This window comes from Hydractinia symbiolongicarpus, chromosome 15 (genome assembly GCF_029227915.1).
Source record: "Hydractinia symbiolongicarpus strain clone_291-10 chromosome 15, HSymV2.1, whole genome shotgun sequence".
In the NCBI taxonomy this organism is placed as follows: domain Eukaryota; kingdom Metazoa; phylum Cnidaria; class Hydrozoa; order Anthoathecata; family Hydractiniidae; genus Hydractinia; species Hydractinia symbiolongicarpus.
Window position 1 is genome coordinate 4,541,958 of NC_079889.1, and position 14,608 is coordinate 4,556,565.

General features: G+C 34.1%; 1 protein-coding gene across 1 annotated transcript; it reads left to right on the forward strand.

The window, feature by feature from the left end:
- Window positions 1–479: 479 nt before the first annotated feature.
- LOC130628919 (transcription factor sox-3-like) lies at window positions 480–3,452 on the forward strand. The gene is made up of 3 exons (XM_057441977.1): window positions 480–640; window positions 1,819–2,058; window positions 2,226–3,452. The coding sequence occupies exons 2-3, from the start codon at window positions 1,879–1,881 to the stop codon at window positions 2,952–2,954; spliced, it is 909 nt and encodes a 302-aa protein (XP_057297960.1). The 5' UTR covers window positions 480–640; window positions 1,819–1,878; the 3' UTR covers window positions 2,955–3,452.
- The last annotated feature ends 11,156 nt before the right edge of the window (window positions 3,453–14,608 follow it).

A 14,608-nucleotide genomic window follows, 5' to 3' on the forward strand; every position in this document is an offset into this window, starting at 1 on the left:
TTGAAAAATTTCCCATCAAAATTGTATGTAGCTATAGAATATTTTGTAAAAGCATACATGTGCCTTCATTTCCTTTCACCATAGGATATTCACAACAGGTCGTCTTCCCTTATTGTGAACTAAAAAACACCATGCTGAGGTCTTACGAAAAATTCATTTCAGGCCATATGATGTTATACAACAAGTTTTTTCGACTTTATAGTTTTCAATACTTCCCGCCGAGCGTTTTTTATATAGTGGTATAATAATCGAATTGAAATCTTTTATTATTCAGTGCTAAAATGGAAAAAATCAAAATAGATTCTTTTGTTGTTATAAAAAAGTTCAACAGAGAAAATTTAATCATCACAAAACACGAAAATGACTTTGTATTGTTACAACATAATACAATTAAAATGCTTCATATCATTTAACTAATTTGATTGGCTATTAACATATTAAAAGAATTCTATTGGTTAATTTTATAAAGCATGCTTAACGCAATGGAGTACGAAAGCATATAGATCTCATAAGCTATTAGCTATTCAGTTCGAAAGGTCTTTTATTCAAAGCAACGCATTGTGTTTTGAAACAGAGACTTATTTTTATGGTGGTAAATTTGAACAAGTGACAATTCAAGATAATCATTAGATAGCTAAAGGTAATACATATCTCTTATCATGATTTTTAAAGCACTTTATTGTCTTTTTTGTATAATATGCCTTGTAATAATATTATTATTATTTTTTTGAGTATGTAATCAGTAATTTTTTTCTATAGAATTGATTTAAGATTGATTTTTTTATGTAAGGACAAATGTGAATTTTTAATATCGGATTGGGTTTTAGAAAATTTTAGCATGTTAGGTGATTAGTGTATTTGTGAATCAATGAATAAATGATCTCACTTGCGCATAATTTTAATAGTAGCCGCCCTGGAGAGGCGAGTGCATGTAAAAGAAATATTTTTTGAACTTTTTTTCTTCTTTTTCTTTGTATATGGTTAAAAAAGTTTGTTTAGCATTAATTCTAAGGTTTTTTTGTTTTTTTAAAAAGACAAAGTTTGCTAACAAGATTTAAAACAAAACCGATAAAAAAAGAGGGAACAGAAAAAGAAATTTATTTATACGTAAAAAAGAAAAAACGAGAATAGAAATTGAAAGTACAGAAAAAAACTGTCAAAAAAAGACAATTTTCGTTTTTAACAAAATAAATAAATTTATTAGCATTTCGTAGAATTTTATTATTCGTCAGTACAATCAACCGCTCAATTTATTACAATGCCTTATACAAAAATCTTTTTAAAAAACTTCAAACAACGGTCTCAGTATATATGTTTCTAACATTACAGTATAGAATGGTTCTGATTTTTGTTTTGTTCCGAAAGAAATCATAATACTATTAATTAGTCTCCCGGGTTTACTATTTTTAATTGGCAGATCATTAAAAACGTATCTTAAATACCATCGCTCATCAACTGGTGTCCCACGACATAATTAACATTATTTGTATTTTTTTACAGTGTTAGCGGCCATCAAGAAGGTGAAAATTATGCCCCCCATAACTATCATTTTCTTACGAGGAATTAACAAAACCTCCTCCATGGGAGCGACCTCATGACGTCACGTTATTTGAGTTGCGTAGATTATAAAAAATTCAACGCGTGCTCTCTCTCTGCTCTGGCAAATAATTTTAGGTACAAATTTTGTAAAACAAAAAATTTTTAAAACACTATTCGGCAATTTACAACGCCGCTAAAAATAAAACGCGGAACGTCATTTGTTTTTATTGTTTGTGTTTTTGTTTACCGAAAGTAACAATTTTTTTTTCTTATTTTCAGATAATTACTCATCGTTCGAGAGTTTCAAAGAATTCGCCGACACACTATATATACTGAAGCATGTACGAGAAATCTAACATACCGAAAGTTGAGCCAGTCGAGATGGTTAGCAACCCGATGACAAGCTTGAATCCTCACTCGCAGATACTTGCACAGCAACAGCAACAACACAACGGATCAGGTTCACCCTCCCCCACACTGATGACCATGCCACAACAAACTAATCTATCATCTGGACAGGTAAAACATCGACCTTGCTTTTATTTTTTCTCTTCAGGAAATTTATGCTTAAAGTTGATGCAGAAAGTTAATTTATTTTTACAAAATTTAATTTAATAATTTACAAAAATTATGCTTGGATAAATAATGCCACATCTATTTTTAAATATGTGTGTTTATAACTTTAGACTACGTTAAGTCCGAGCCAGACGAACGGAGATGTTGCAAAAAAACCCGATCATGTTAAACGACCAATGAACGCATTTATGGTGTGGTCACGTGAAAAAAGAAGAAAAATGGCGCAGATCAACCCACGTATGCATAATTCTGAGATCTCAAAAATCCTCGGAGCAGAATGGAAACGAATGGGTGAGATTGAGAAGCAACCATACGTCGAAGAAGCGAAACGTCTCCAGACACAGCACAGCATCGAGTATCCCAATTATAAATACAAACCGAGAAGACGAAAGCCGAAAACAATGATAAAAAAAGATAAGATGGGATTCCCTTACGCTACAGATCCAAATGGCATTCCAACTGGCATGAAATTCCCATATCCTTCTCCCTTCCCACAAGACTCTATGTACGCTCCTATTTATCAAATGCCTGGAGCACCGCCCGGTTACGCTATGTACGCCGATTATGGTTCGCCAGCCATTGCAAGACAGGCTATGGTTCCCGCACAAGTACGTCATTCTCCTGGAGCTACCACCACTGCATCTAGTGTCCACGACTTTTACTCTAGCATGGCTATGCAAACGGCTCGTATTACATCTGCTGAAATGATGCCGATGACAAATGATCGATATAGTTCAGTAGTTACACAATCGAATATGCCATCGTTCACGACTACACCAAGCTTACACATCCCTAGTGACTCTATTGCTTATTCACAAATGTACGCCCAACGACACTGAACTAATTTTTTGTGTTTACCGCGCCGTATCTGTTGTTTTAGAAATTTGTAAGAACCTTAGTTTTTTATCGTGTAGCGTGCTATTGCACAGATACCTTCTCTGACGTTGTTTAGTATCATCTTATTTTGACTAAAATTGAAGCGAAACTTTTGTGTTGTCGAAACTTCTTTACAATCCGATCAATGTGATAGTTAAAGCACTTGTATATGCACGCAGAATGTCACCTTAGCTTTCATGTATTCAAGTTAACCAGTTTGTATATAGTATTTATTTATTTATTTTGAAAGCTTTATATATATATATTGTGATGATTTTTTCATGAAAATATAAATACTTGCTCGAACGACGTTTAAGCATATTATTTATTTCATGTTATCGTAATATTTTCGTGATCACTTTACACGAGGTTGTACATATTTGACTAGAAAAGAACTTTTTAAATTTTTCTTTTATATCAATATTTTTTTGAGTTGAAAGACAGATAAAAAACAGTTAAAAGTTTTTCTTGCTTTTCCACCAAGTTTTAATTAGTCTGGATGTCATACGTCTTCCACAAAGGTCAATAAAAATTACAGTTTTCCTTTTAAAAGTTCCTATTCAGTTATTTAATCGGTATGTTTCTTACTAGCGCCAGAAATAAACTCACGTACTGTGAGAACGGTCAGGGAGACCAGACTGATTCTGAAGAGGCTATGGCCCTACTCCCAGCGGTATTATGGAGTCCGCGCTTCTTTTACCGCAGGCGTAAAAAGAGGTGTTACCGTTTTGAGACATCTTTAAATCCTATGTTTTAATATTTCTTCCAAAATTTAAAGCATCTGACCTGAAAATATTTTTTATTAGACTGGTTTCACATTTAATCAGAGATTTGTTGTTTAAAAAAGTTGTTTTTCTAGAGGGTTGCCACAGGCGCTCAAAGCCTCTTAATTTTTTTTTTTTTAAATCTTGGAATATACTTGACTCTTTTTCTGCAACAACCCTTTAATCTCTTAAAAAATTAAAAATGAGCCTAAAAAGTCTTGAATTTGCGGTCGAATTTCTGAGGCAACTCTTGATCATCTTGCAGAATACAATGTTCATTATGCTGAGCTAGGGCCACATGAGCACAAGTTTTATTGGCCATATGCAGAAAGCGAGCAGAATCTTCTTGCTTATTTTTCAGAATAATTTTTAAAATCGATTGGAATGCCAAAGAAATATTAGTCATGTTTTTTAATAAATTTTAGGCCCTACCAATTTTGATTGGAACCGTACTGCAATCGAAGAATCATCAAACTGCGAGGGAGGGATAAGAGGGGGAGTGTTGAAGTAACAGGTGTTGCAAAAAATTTTGCGGCAGATGTTCATGGCGTCTTTAAATTTGTTTGCCTTTTATAAAAAAAACATCGCTATTATTAAATTTAGATGACGTCATGGGAAAGATAAATACTTTTAAAAACTGCTACGTCAAGCCATATTTTTGACTTCCAGCTCCACGTTCTTGTTAATGCATATATTGTGTTTTTATGTTCATGTTTCTTTGTTTCGAATTTGTTATTTTATGTTCGTGTATTATTTACAGAATAATGGACATGCAATTATTTCTGACTCTATAACTGTTGCATCAATGTCGCATCATACTTTTCCTGTTTGGCTTTTAAAATGTTTTCAATAACTTGAAATAAACAACGGAAGAGACGCGATCCATATTACTCTCGCGTCACTGCCGTTCTAAGCGTCATTTGATAGATGGTAAAGTTATATCTTCCGTTGTTATCCTATATTGGTTGCTGGCATATGCAGAGCTGCTTTTCCCTATAAAAACCAGGAAATATACCTTCAGTCTGTGATGTTCTTAAATTTTGTAGTTTTTAAATCACTTTTTAAAGCATTACAATTTTTTTTTACATTTTAAAAGGTAAATAAAAGTGTTGCAGAATTGTAACATTAGATTCTGTGAAGATTCGGATTTGATTCCATTTTCTGTTTATTTTGCGGGGTTTGTTTTCATAAAAACATCATAAATAAAAAATAAAAATCAACCTTGCTATTGTTCTTCTTTCGCAGCAATTCTCAACCCCTTTGTTCTTATAAAATAACCGTAGTAGATACACCGTCGAATAGTGCGCTTGGTAGAACAAATGTTAAACGTTATTTGCAGCGTTTTTCTCTCTATCTTTTTCATCTTGCAGATTCAGGGACCAGTGTTGATATTAGTGGAACAACAGTGATGGTTGAAGTACCTATTGCTTTTGGAACAAATTTTTGAGTGTAGAGACAGCCGATAGAAAAACCTATGACATCATACATACATACATTAACGCAATACTAGGCACGCAGTAGATTGCATTTTTAAAACGCCGTGTACACGCTTATAAAACACGTGTTCGATGGCTGTGAGTGCGATGACGCATTGATGACGTAGTTGTTTGCAATTAACTAATTGTCGAAAAACAAGTCAATTAAAAGGAATAGTTACGTGTATCCAATTAGTTTGATCATATGTTGTTTTGTACATATTGAAAATCTGTCTTTAAAAAAAACTATAAAACTGTCAAATCAGAATTTTGATGAGTGATAAATATTTCGTTACGCTATTTATACCTTCGTGCCAATGTGATGTATGTATAAGTGCTCGGATAAAACTGAATTGGCCTTTTTTTTCCCTTATATATCATACATATTGTGAGCGTATATATATAATATGTATGAATGCTTATACTACATCCTACTGCAGCGAAGATTCTCGTGAATTTTTGCGTCATAATGAATTCTTTAAATTTTTTTACTCCTGAAAACACAAGCTAGAAGAATTTATCTATTTCATGTTGTTCCCGTGTTCCTGTTTTCCGTCTTTGAAGATTTAATATTTAATTCCCTTTGTTACCTACTATGCTTATTATCAAATTGAACTTAATTAACCGTATGGAGCACGGCTGTGTTGAAGGGCGGTAAACAACAAAACAAATTACTAATCACGAATACAGGTCCGGTACATTTCTTTATCAGTATCGGCATCAGTGCCCAACATGAAGTCTGTGTCGGCAGAACTACCTTTTCAGATAGCGATCCGATTCTTTATCTTGGATTTTAACACGTATACTGTTCTAAAAACGTGTTAATTGTTTTTGTTGTTGTACTAGTTGTTGTTGTTTTTGTTTTTGTTATTTCGGTTAATTGCGACTGCTCAGACTCAATTATACCTGGCAATTAAGCAATCCGAAGCTAAAACGTCTCGTCAAAATACTTTTTTTTCATTTTTGCTTATCTGACTTTTCCCACGCCTGTCGCAACTTGAGCAGTGTCCTTTCTATGAGTCATTTGTGAGTTATCAAGGCAAAATTGGGGTGTGAGGAGTAATCGAACAAACAATGCTAATCAGATTAACTAATCGAGTTAAGGTAATATTATTTTGATACAAAATTTTGTTTTTGATCTTAAATTTGATACATGCATCAACCTCGTCCCCAGGGATTCTTTCTCTTCTAGGCAAAGAAAAAGATTTTTATTGAATAAAAGTTGGTCGTCGTAGAAAAGTAATAAAAAGATTTCTTAGTTGTGAAAAGTTAATTCTCATCTTTGCGTTATCGTATGATCTTGTGCTCTCTTTTTGTATTATTTTCTGATGTTTGCTGACAAATTGATTTGAATTCTCATTATTATTACTTTCATGAATAAAAACTTAAAACCTACAAAAAATATTGGTAGAGAAAAAGTAACAATAATTTGCAAGAAAAAGCAGATTTACAAAAGTCGGATAGATATCAGAGAGCAAAAGCAAAAAAGAGAGATAGATACCCTGTCCAATTTTTAGTCACCAGTTAGTCACTGCAGATAAATCAAAAGTTCTATGCAAGCTGTCCAAGTTGGTGCAACATAACAGCAACCTCCTCCGCATGTGAAGAAGCTAAGAATCCTTAAGGACGAGGGTAGCACAGAGTAACAATGTGGCGACCATGAACTCCCCCCTCCCCTCCCACCGGTTTGTCACTCGACTTTTTCTCTTCTACTTCCTTCATTGCTATTTCCTTTTTTTCCCGGAGGAGACCCGAATGTCAGGCTGGACGGACTATCCTGATGAAATGATAGAACTGAAATACAAAACATATTTGTTCACAGCGAAAAAAAACCGGACCACTCATATTGTTTTCTTTATAACCAGTACGCATGAAGATAACAATCATTTTAAATTTAACAACTCAATTTTTGCGACAAATTAAAAAGAGATTGATGTAAAATGATCACTTATTTTGAATTTCTGTCTAGAGGTAAAATGTCTCAAAGAATATGTCAGGTGTAATTATAGTGTGTCTGGTCATGGTCTGGCACACTTTAAGAAATGAGTTGTGTGATTAGAGTGCAGAACATTTAATGATACACTTTCTCTGGCTAATTAAATTACAATAGTCTTTTCATTTAACTGTCTGATTAGGGGTTTGGAATTTTCTTGGATGACCATCAAAACAGTTTTCCACTGGCCGCTAAAATTATACGGATCCGCCTTCATTTTGTTTTGAATTAGAAAGACGAAATCGCTTTCCAAAGCCGATCTGATACGACGATATAGGAATTTAGATTAGTCCAAGTCAAAGGCCCAACCGTCTTTAATATAAAAAAACAAAAAGTTGCTCTTGGGCGTATGTATGGCCATCATTTAGGAAATGTGGAAGAATTATCCCTCTAGGTAGTCGCAGATTTAAGTCTTCTACAGCTGCGTTTTTCATTTTTCTTCAGTATCATGTGCAGCGTAGTTTTTTGTAGTGGCATTCGAGGGAATGTTGGCGCGTTTTCTGTTATTCAAGCAAAGTCACTCAACACTAACCTGAAACCTCGTCCCAAGTTTTTTTAGGTTTTGTACAAAAAACTAAAAATCCCTGGGAATGAGGTTGCATCAATCTGGTATTACTTTCCGTTCGGTTTATTAAGGTTGATGCCATTATGACGGAAACAACTTGGTTAATTAAAAGTAATTACTACTCTAATTAGGTCAACCACAAATAACATGACATTGTGTCAAAACAACATGACTGATGGACGGGACTTAATCCATACTCAACATTTTCAATATGCACTGATTTCCCAATGACATTGGGTGATATGCTTTATGAGTTTAAAATTTTTAAGTGAATTTATGTAATTAGAGTCTATACAAAACCGTCTTAAGAAAGAGGTGAACCAAATAAGGCAATGATGGTCTGTCACTCTGGACATGCGTATCATCTCCTGTCCCTTATATTACTGCCTGCATTAGGTTGACAATTATTTGGCTTCCCTGTTTCAAACTGTTAAACTATGCTGGCTGGATATTTTTGAAATCGAAGACACGTCACTTGTTGCGTAAAGGTCTTATTGAAATCCTTTTCTGATTCGTTTATTAAAACTTTGAACAGAGAAAAAGTGGAGCTAGTTATTGACTCCTCAATAGCTACTTAACGCTACAAACGGTCAATGCAGAAGACTAAACGTCTTCTGCATGGACTGTTTGTAAGACAACAATTTTTATTAGCAGAAAGCGTGTTTTAGATGTCAAGAAACTTACTTTGTAAGAAAAAAACAAATTTCCTATACTCAAATACCATACTCCCAAAGTCACACAAGTTATGGCCAACTTTGAAGGGACGGAAAGAGCAAGGCCAATTGAGAAGTTGTACCATGGAAGAACTTCGCTCGTCTGCATGTCAATCTCCCTCCTTTTTTAATGACCACAAACACCCCACGAGTGACAACGGACTTTGACTGTCTCATCGTTCTTATTAACCAACCTAGCGACCAGGAATTAACTTAAATAACCTGCTATTTGGACACCACTGCTGTTGGCTACAATCAAGTAATCTCTGGTAACTAAATGTCATAAGGAGAAAAAAGGAACAGCAGATAATTAGATGAAGTTATTTTTATATTGTTACCATGGAGATACGTCCTTTAAAAATAACCAGTTGCTAAGATAGGTTGATACAGCTTTCCTGTACTAATGCCACAGAAATTGTCCATAGGAAGTATTAAAAACAGCAGCTCTCCGAAGAAATTTTATATTTAATTTCATCAACGGTTATTTATTAAATTTTTTAAGTGAAAAAATTTTTCTTGTAATGAGCTGTAAAACAAGGAGCAAAACAGGGCGATTTCAGCATTTTTAACTTTTTTACGCGTGAAAAGTAACGATGCATGAATCCCTTACAATTTCAGACCGCTAGAATAATATCAAATTTTCACAACTTCTGTGCAAACGATTTTCAAAAGATAGTTCGGAATAACAAGCTAACATTTATGGATAAAAACGATGGTTGAAAATTATATATATGCTTAGACTGTCACTTACTTTCAGCGCAAGTCAGTGTAAGGTGTGGTCACCTATGTTAAGGCAAATAGACAAGAACTTCTCATTTCAAGGATCCCTTGGTCAATGTAAAAACGACAACAACAACAGCTGTGATTCCTAGGCAACCTCGTCCCTAGAACCCTAAAGTGATTAAGCTTCTCAATCTATTAGGAGATAAATTGTTTACACTTTTTTGTATTAGAAACCAAGCAAACAGCCAACTGGTGAAAGTTTCTTAAACTCTAAAGTCATTTTATTAGAAAAAATTTCTTAACAAGTAATTAATTTTGACCGGTTGTATAAAAGATTTAGTTGACACGAGCTATACTCAAATCAGGCTGTTAACAGACTGTTTATTGTTCCATTGACCTGAAAAACCTTGGAATTTCTGTAAAGTGCGGCACATAACATATTACGTCATGCTGAATCACTTTGGCATTTTACATTTTCCCTTATTTGGTTAATGCGTCATAAAAACAAACCACGGCAAAAAAGTTTCTCTAAATTAAATATTAATGTAACGAAATTGATCGGCACAAGCGATTGTTCGAGCTGTGTGAATCATTCTCAAGATCATGCAGAAAAAATAAGCTATATGTTGCAACCTCTGCACAGAGCCCTGAAATGTCCTAAATTACACTACAACTTCATGTAATTTTCGTGGCTTTAACTTCTTCTCCCAATTATGAAGTACTGTTTACATATTCAATAAAGTTTTTAACATTTCAGAATTTTTTTTTTTAAGATTGCTATATCTAAGATTTTTAAAGGTTTCTATTTTTTCAATTGCAATTCATAGCCTTTTGGTTACTTTCTTTTTAGCCTATCCCTACCTCTCCTTCTTATTTGTCCGCAAAATCAGGCGTCTTTCATTTTTTCACTACATCAAATCTTTGCAAAACAACAATAACAAGAACAGAACTTTAAATGTTTATAAAGGGACAATTTAGGCTCGTTTAAAGAGTTATTATACAAAAAATAGTAGAAATGTTCACAACCTCGTCCCGGGACTTGTTAGGCTTTTTAGACTTCCAAATATAAAAGTCTAACAAGTCCTGGGGGCGAGGTTGAGAAGTTCATTTTATTGCAGTCTAGAAGGTGAATTTTTTGAAAAATGTTTTATGGACCGTCTGGAAACAAAAATGCGACTCTCCCTCTTAACCTTGTGGTTTCTATGGTTCTTATAGATTTTTCTATTTTGAGGGAAAGTAAGATTTCGGAAGAAAGGAAGATTGGAACTGAAAATGTTTTGCAAAAATCTCATTTTTTATGGCTTTCAGATTTTAGTGTAGCCTTGTTAATTAATACTGCGCTTACACTTGAGCACTTTATATGGATTCAAATAAAGAAACTTAAGTTTAAAAACTGAATTGTTTTATTCGTATTCATCTGTTTACACCAATGTGCCAAACTATTTTAAATCTAGTGTACTTGCAATCTGTATAAATGTCTATTTTTAGCAAGTTGACTCATAATTAAATTTGCTAAAGTGTAAACGCAGTATTACTGTCATATGTAAACCTCCCCAACCTTACTCGTCTGATTTCCAGATGTAACGAAAAATTATACTTAGTCACCTCGAGTGCCTAGTTTTGTGATATTCTAGTACTTTTTATAAAATTGATAATATCAAAAAAAAATATGACAAATTTAGTTGAGTTTTTTTAAGCTCGAACCTCCTGAATGTCGTAAGGTTTTCTATTTTTTAATTTTTAGAGATTCCCAGGCAGCCCAAGACTCCATCAAATTTTTTTCTTTCTCACCATTTCGTGCTACCAACACGAATATCAAATACGATATATCTTATTCCCTTTTTTACGACAGGCGAATTCCGGTGAGCGCGAAAGATGGCAGCTGCGAGTAGCGACGGGCGAATTCCCTGGATTTTTCCACGGTAACGACTAGTCTCTTATAATAATGAGTGTCTTAACAGAAAAAGGCCATGCCACAGATACGCGTATATCAAATACGATATGATATATTTTTATTCACCTTCTTGTGACGAGTTAATTCTCGTGAACTAAAGGTTTCGTGGGTTTTTTTGACGAACAAATCTTGTGGATTTTTTTTATGAGTTAACGACTAGTTGATACTATGATTTCTGTCCGTCCGTCCGTCTGGAAAATAGAAAATAGTACTAGATGATTACGCGATGCACACACGATACGCACGTCATAGTTAGTTGTTGCACTCGCGAATTAAGTAAACACTGACATTTTTTTAATCGCTAGAAGATCGATCCATATCTAATTTGATTAGTGTTATCTATGTAGGTATCTTAAAAAACCATAAGAATTGAAAGACCATTAACATACCATTTCAATTTGTTTATATATCCTCCCCCTTTTATTGACTTTCAATATTAGAATTTGAAAAAAATCGTTTTAGTTCCGCAATATAATAAAGTATAACTTACCGTAAGGATGGTACTTTCCGCTAGTTATGTATTTGTAAGAGGGTACGCTACTCTCCATTTAAGGCGATGCGTTCTTGCACAACCTACTTTCTAGGTCATTTCGCCTTTGTGATGCACACGATTCCACTCTGTAGAGAAAGAAGATACTGGGGACGAAATGCGTCTATGCACATATCTCACAGGTATATTCTTCTAGTTTAGTTAAGAGGTAAATAATTTGTTAATGAAAACTTGTAATAGTATGTTCAAGTCCTCAAGCTCGACCCAAGTACCAAGTTGAAGTCTTTTTAACCGCAGGGCCAATTGAAAAGTTGCTTAGTTTTTAATTATAAAACAAGACTGTCAATCCGGTTGGACTCTTCACAAAGCAGTTTGTATGACAGACGAGCTAGTTAGACCAATGCTAGATGTAACTCTGGTTAGTTATAAAGGGACTGGGGAAAGGGAGAGGTAGCTACATCGAATACCTGAAAAGCAGCCCATTACTTACTTTTTAATCAAAAATATTTTTTTCTACTCGTGGATGAAGTTTCACATTTCCTCTAAAAAAATGTGTATAACAAACACGCTCGCCCTGGGTCTACTGCACAGAGCCGCATCACGTGCTTATCATCATCATTCTCCTTTGCATTTGATTTTTGTTTAACAAATGTGACAGAAATGTACTGGGACTGGATTTTTTACGCTTAAATTTTGACATACACTTATCAAGGATAAGCATATCTTTGATAATTTGTAAAATTGCTTTTCTTCACCATCAAGCAAATTGCGACTGATTGCAAAAAAAGCTCTCAAACCTCTTGTACAAATTAACAAGATCTATGTTGTTGAAATACTCCAGATTAACAATCCAAGCGCAAAAATAATCCATATATAATACCACGTGTGCGGTCTGGCTTACTCCAGATGAGAATAGATAACTTAATGTAATCAGAAGACAAAATAGAGACATGACATATACTATTGAAGAATAAAGATAAATATATTTAGGGTACTTAAAACACTTGAATTTCAGTGTCTGACGGCGTTAAAAATTTGGTTAAATTTTAGGTGACGAACATCCAAGATGTTCGTCACCCTGAAACTTGTTTTAAATTTGTCTTTCTATTATCCGTAGGTCATGAACATAATCCCATTTCCAATACTGAAAAATCAAATATTTCTAGCAAGTCGTTCTGTGCTATAACGTACATATAGAAGAGTATTTGCTGCAAACTATTACACCCATATATAAGGTACAAAACGTGATACCTTAGCCTTTCTGATAAGTGAGGATCTGTCCTCTTGTATCAAAAGGCAAATTCTCTTGGATGAAGGTGACAAAATGGCCTACAACTATCTAGAAATGATTCATTTTTACAAATCTCCGTGTTTTTTTAAATATAATTCCGTTAATTTAATAACGGCTCTCTGTAATGAGAGAATTAGCAATATTGATAAGGTTGCCACCAAAGCCTTAATAAAATGACGCAATTACATTTAATTATATTGCATTTGGAATTGTCTCCAATGGTAATTATTATGGCGTATTTCAAAGAAAAATGGCGGCGGATACGGTGGTCCTTTTATATACTTACTTTTGTTTTTATTTTACCATAATGCGAGAGGTATTGGGCTCAAAGCCACGCCGAGTCATATTAGAGACTATAAAAGTGTCAATCTATCTTTTCTGCTTAGCGCTCAGCATGAGAATAGGATTGATATCTTAGGCGGTTGTCTAGTTTATTGATTGTTGTCGCTTGCACGACTTCTGTAGCTCAAATGGGAGCTTTAAATGCACTAGAACCCCCTTTGCAGGACCCTCGTTGATAGCAGTACCAATAGTAACTGAAGAGGCTATCCTGGGTAAATAATAACACATCTTTGATTTACAAAGTACTAGGTGAACGCGGAATTTAAAAAAGAACCACTTTTCCAAGAAAGTCTTCCCGTAAGGAAGGGTCAAGTATCTGCTTTTTCAAAGATTTAACTTAACATGGTTACTTTACAGAACAATTCCAATACACATTTACCAGGATTTTTCAGAAGTACAGTCACAATGAACTACTACACATCGTTAGCGTAAATGATCGATTAAGATTATTAAGATTATTTGTCAAAATGGGTATTGGGGGAGGGGGCTTATTCGGGATGGGGGGTTAAATGGGAGGGGGGCTTATAAAATTATGCAAAAATCTAGTGTGCTAAATAATAAAAAAAAAACGATTTTAATAAACACAGCATATCTTTCTAAAGGTATAATAAAAACAAACACCAATCGATCTCAATATCACTATTGCCTTCTTGGTTCTATTTAAAAACAAAACTTTCGAATTACCTAAACATTTGAATTCTCAGAGCAAGAACGATGCGAATATAACGTTGGTTTTATTTGTAACGACGAAAAAAGATTTCAAATATGTCTAGAGCATTGTCAGTATCGTATAAAATGAATTTTAAAATTGAGTTCCAGACAGCTATTTGTGGACATCATATTTATAAAGACGCTTGGGCACTACATATTGGACAAAAATTAATATGCGAAACAGACATCCGGGAAGAAGCAATCGAATATGATAAAAATGCTATTGCCGTTTTTAAATCAACCGATGAAGTAACACTAGCGGTTGGACATCTACCAACAGAAATTCCTTGTTTACTTACGAACTTTCTAAACGCAGCGCCTGAAAACAAACTTGAAGCATTTGTGGTTGGAAAGAGAAAAAGGGAGGTCGGACTTCTTGTTCCAACAAAGTATGTTGTTTTGACAGGGAGCAGGATATTCGGAAATATATTGTTCGACAAATTAAAAAAACCAAAAAAAAACTTTGAATTGGATATTATAACCACGAGTGTTATTAATACCTCAACCTGCGAAATAAATACCACTTAATAAATACAATTTAATCAATTGTTTATAGTAGTATTTTCTCAGTTCCTATCAACTATATTGAAATTACT

What these genes read in the sequence shown, in the direction of transcription:
- LOC130628919 (XM_057441977.1), top strand. Translation starts at nt 1,879, where the DNA reads ATGTACGAGAAATCTAACATACCGAAAGTTGAGCCAGTCGAGATGGTT. An exon ending in CTAATCTATCATCTGGACAG is followed by an intron (nt 2,059 to 2,225) that starts GTAAAACATCGA and finishes TTATAACTTTAG; the next exon opens with ACTACGTTAAGTCCGAGCCA.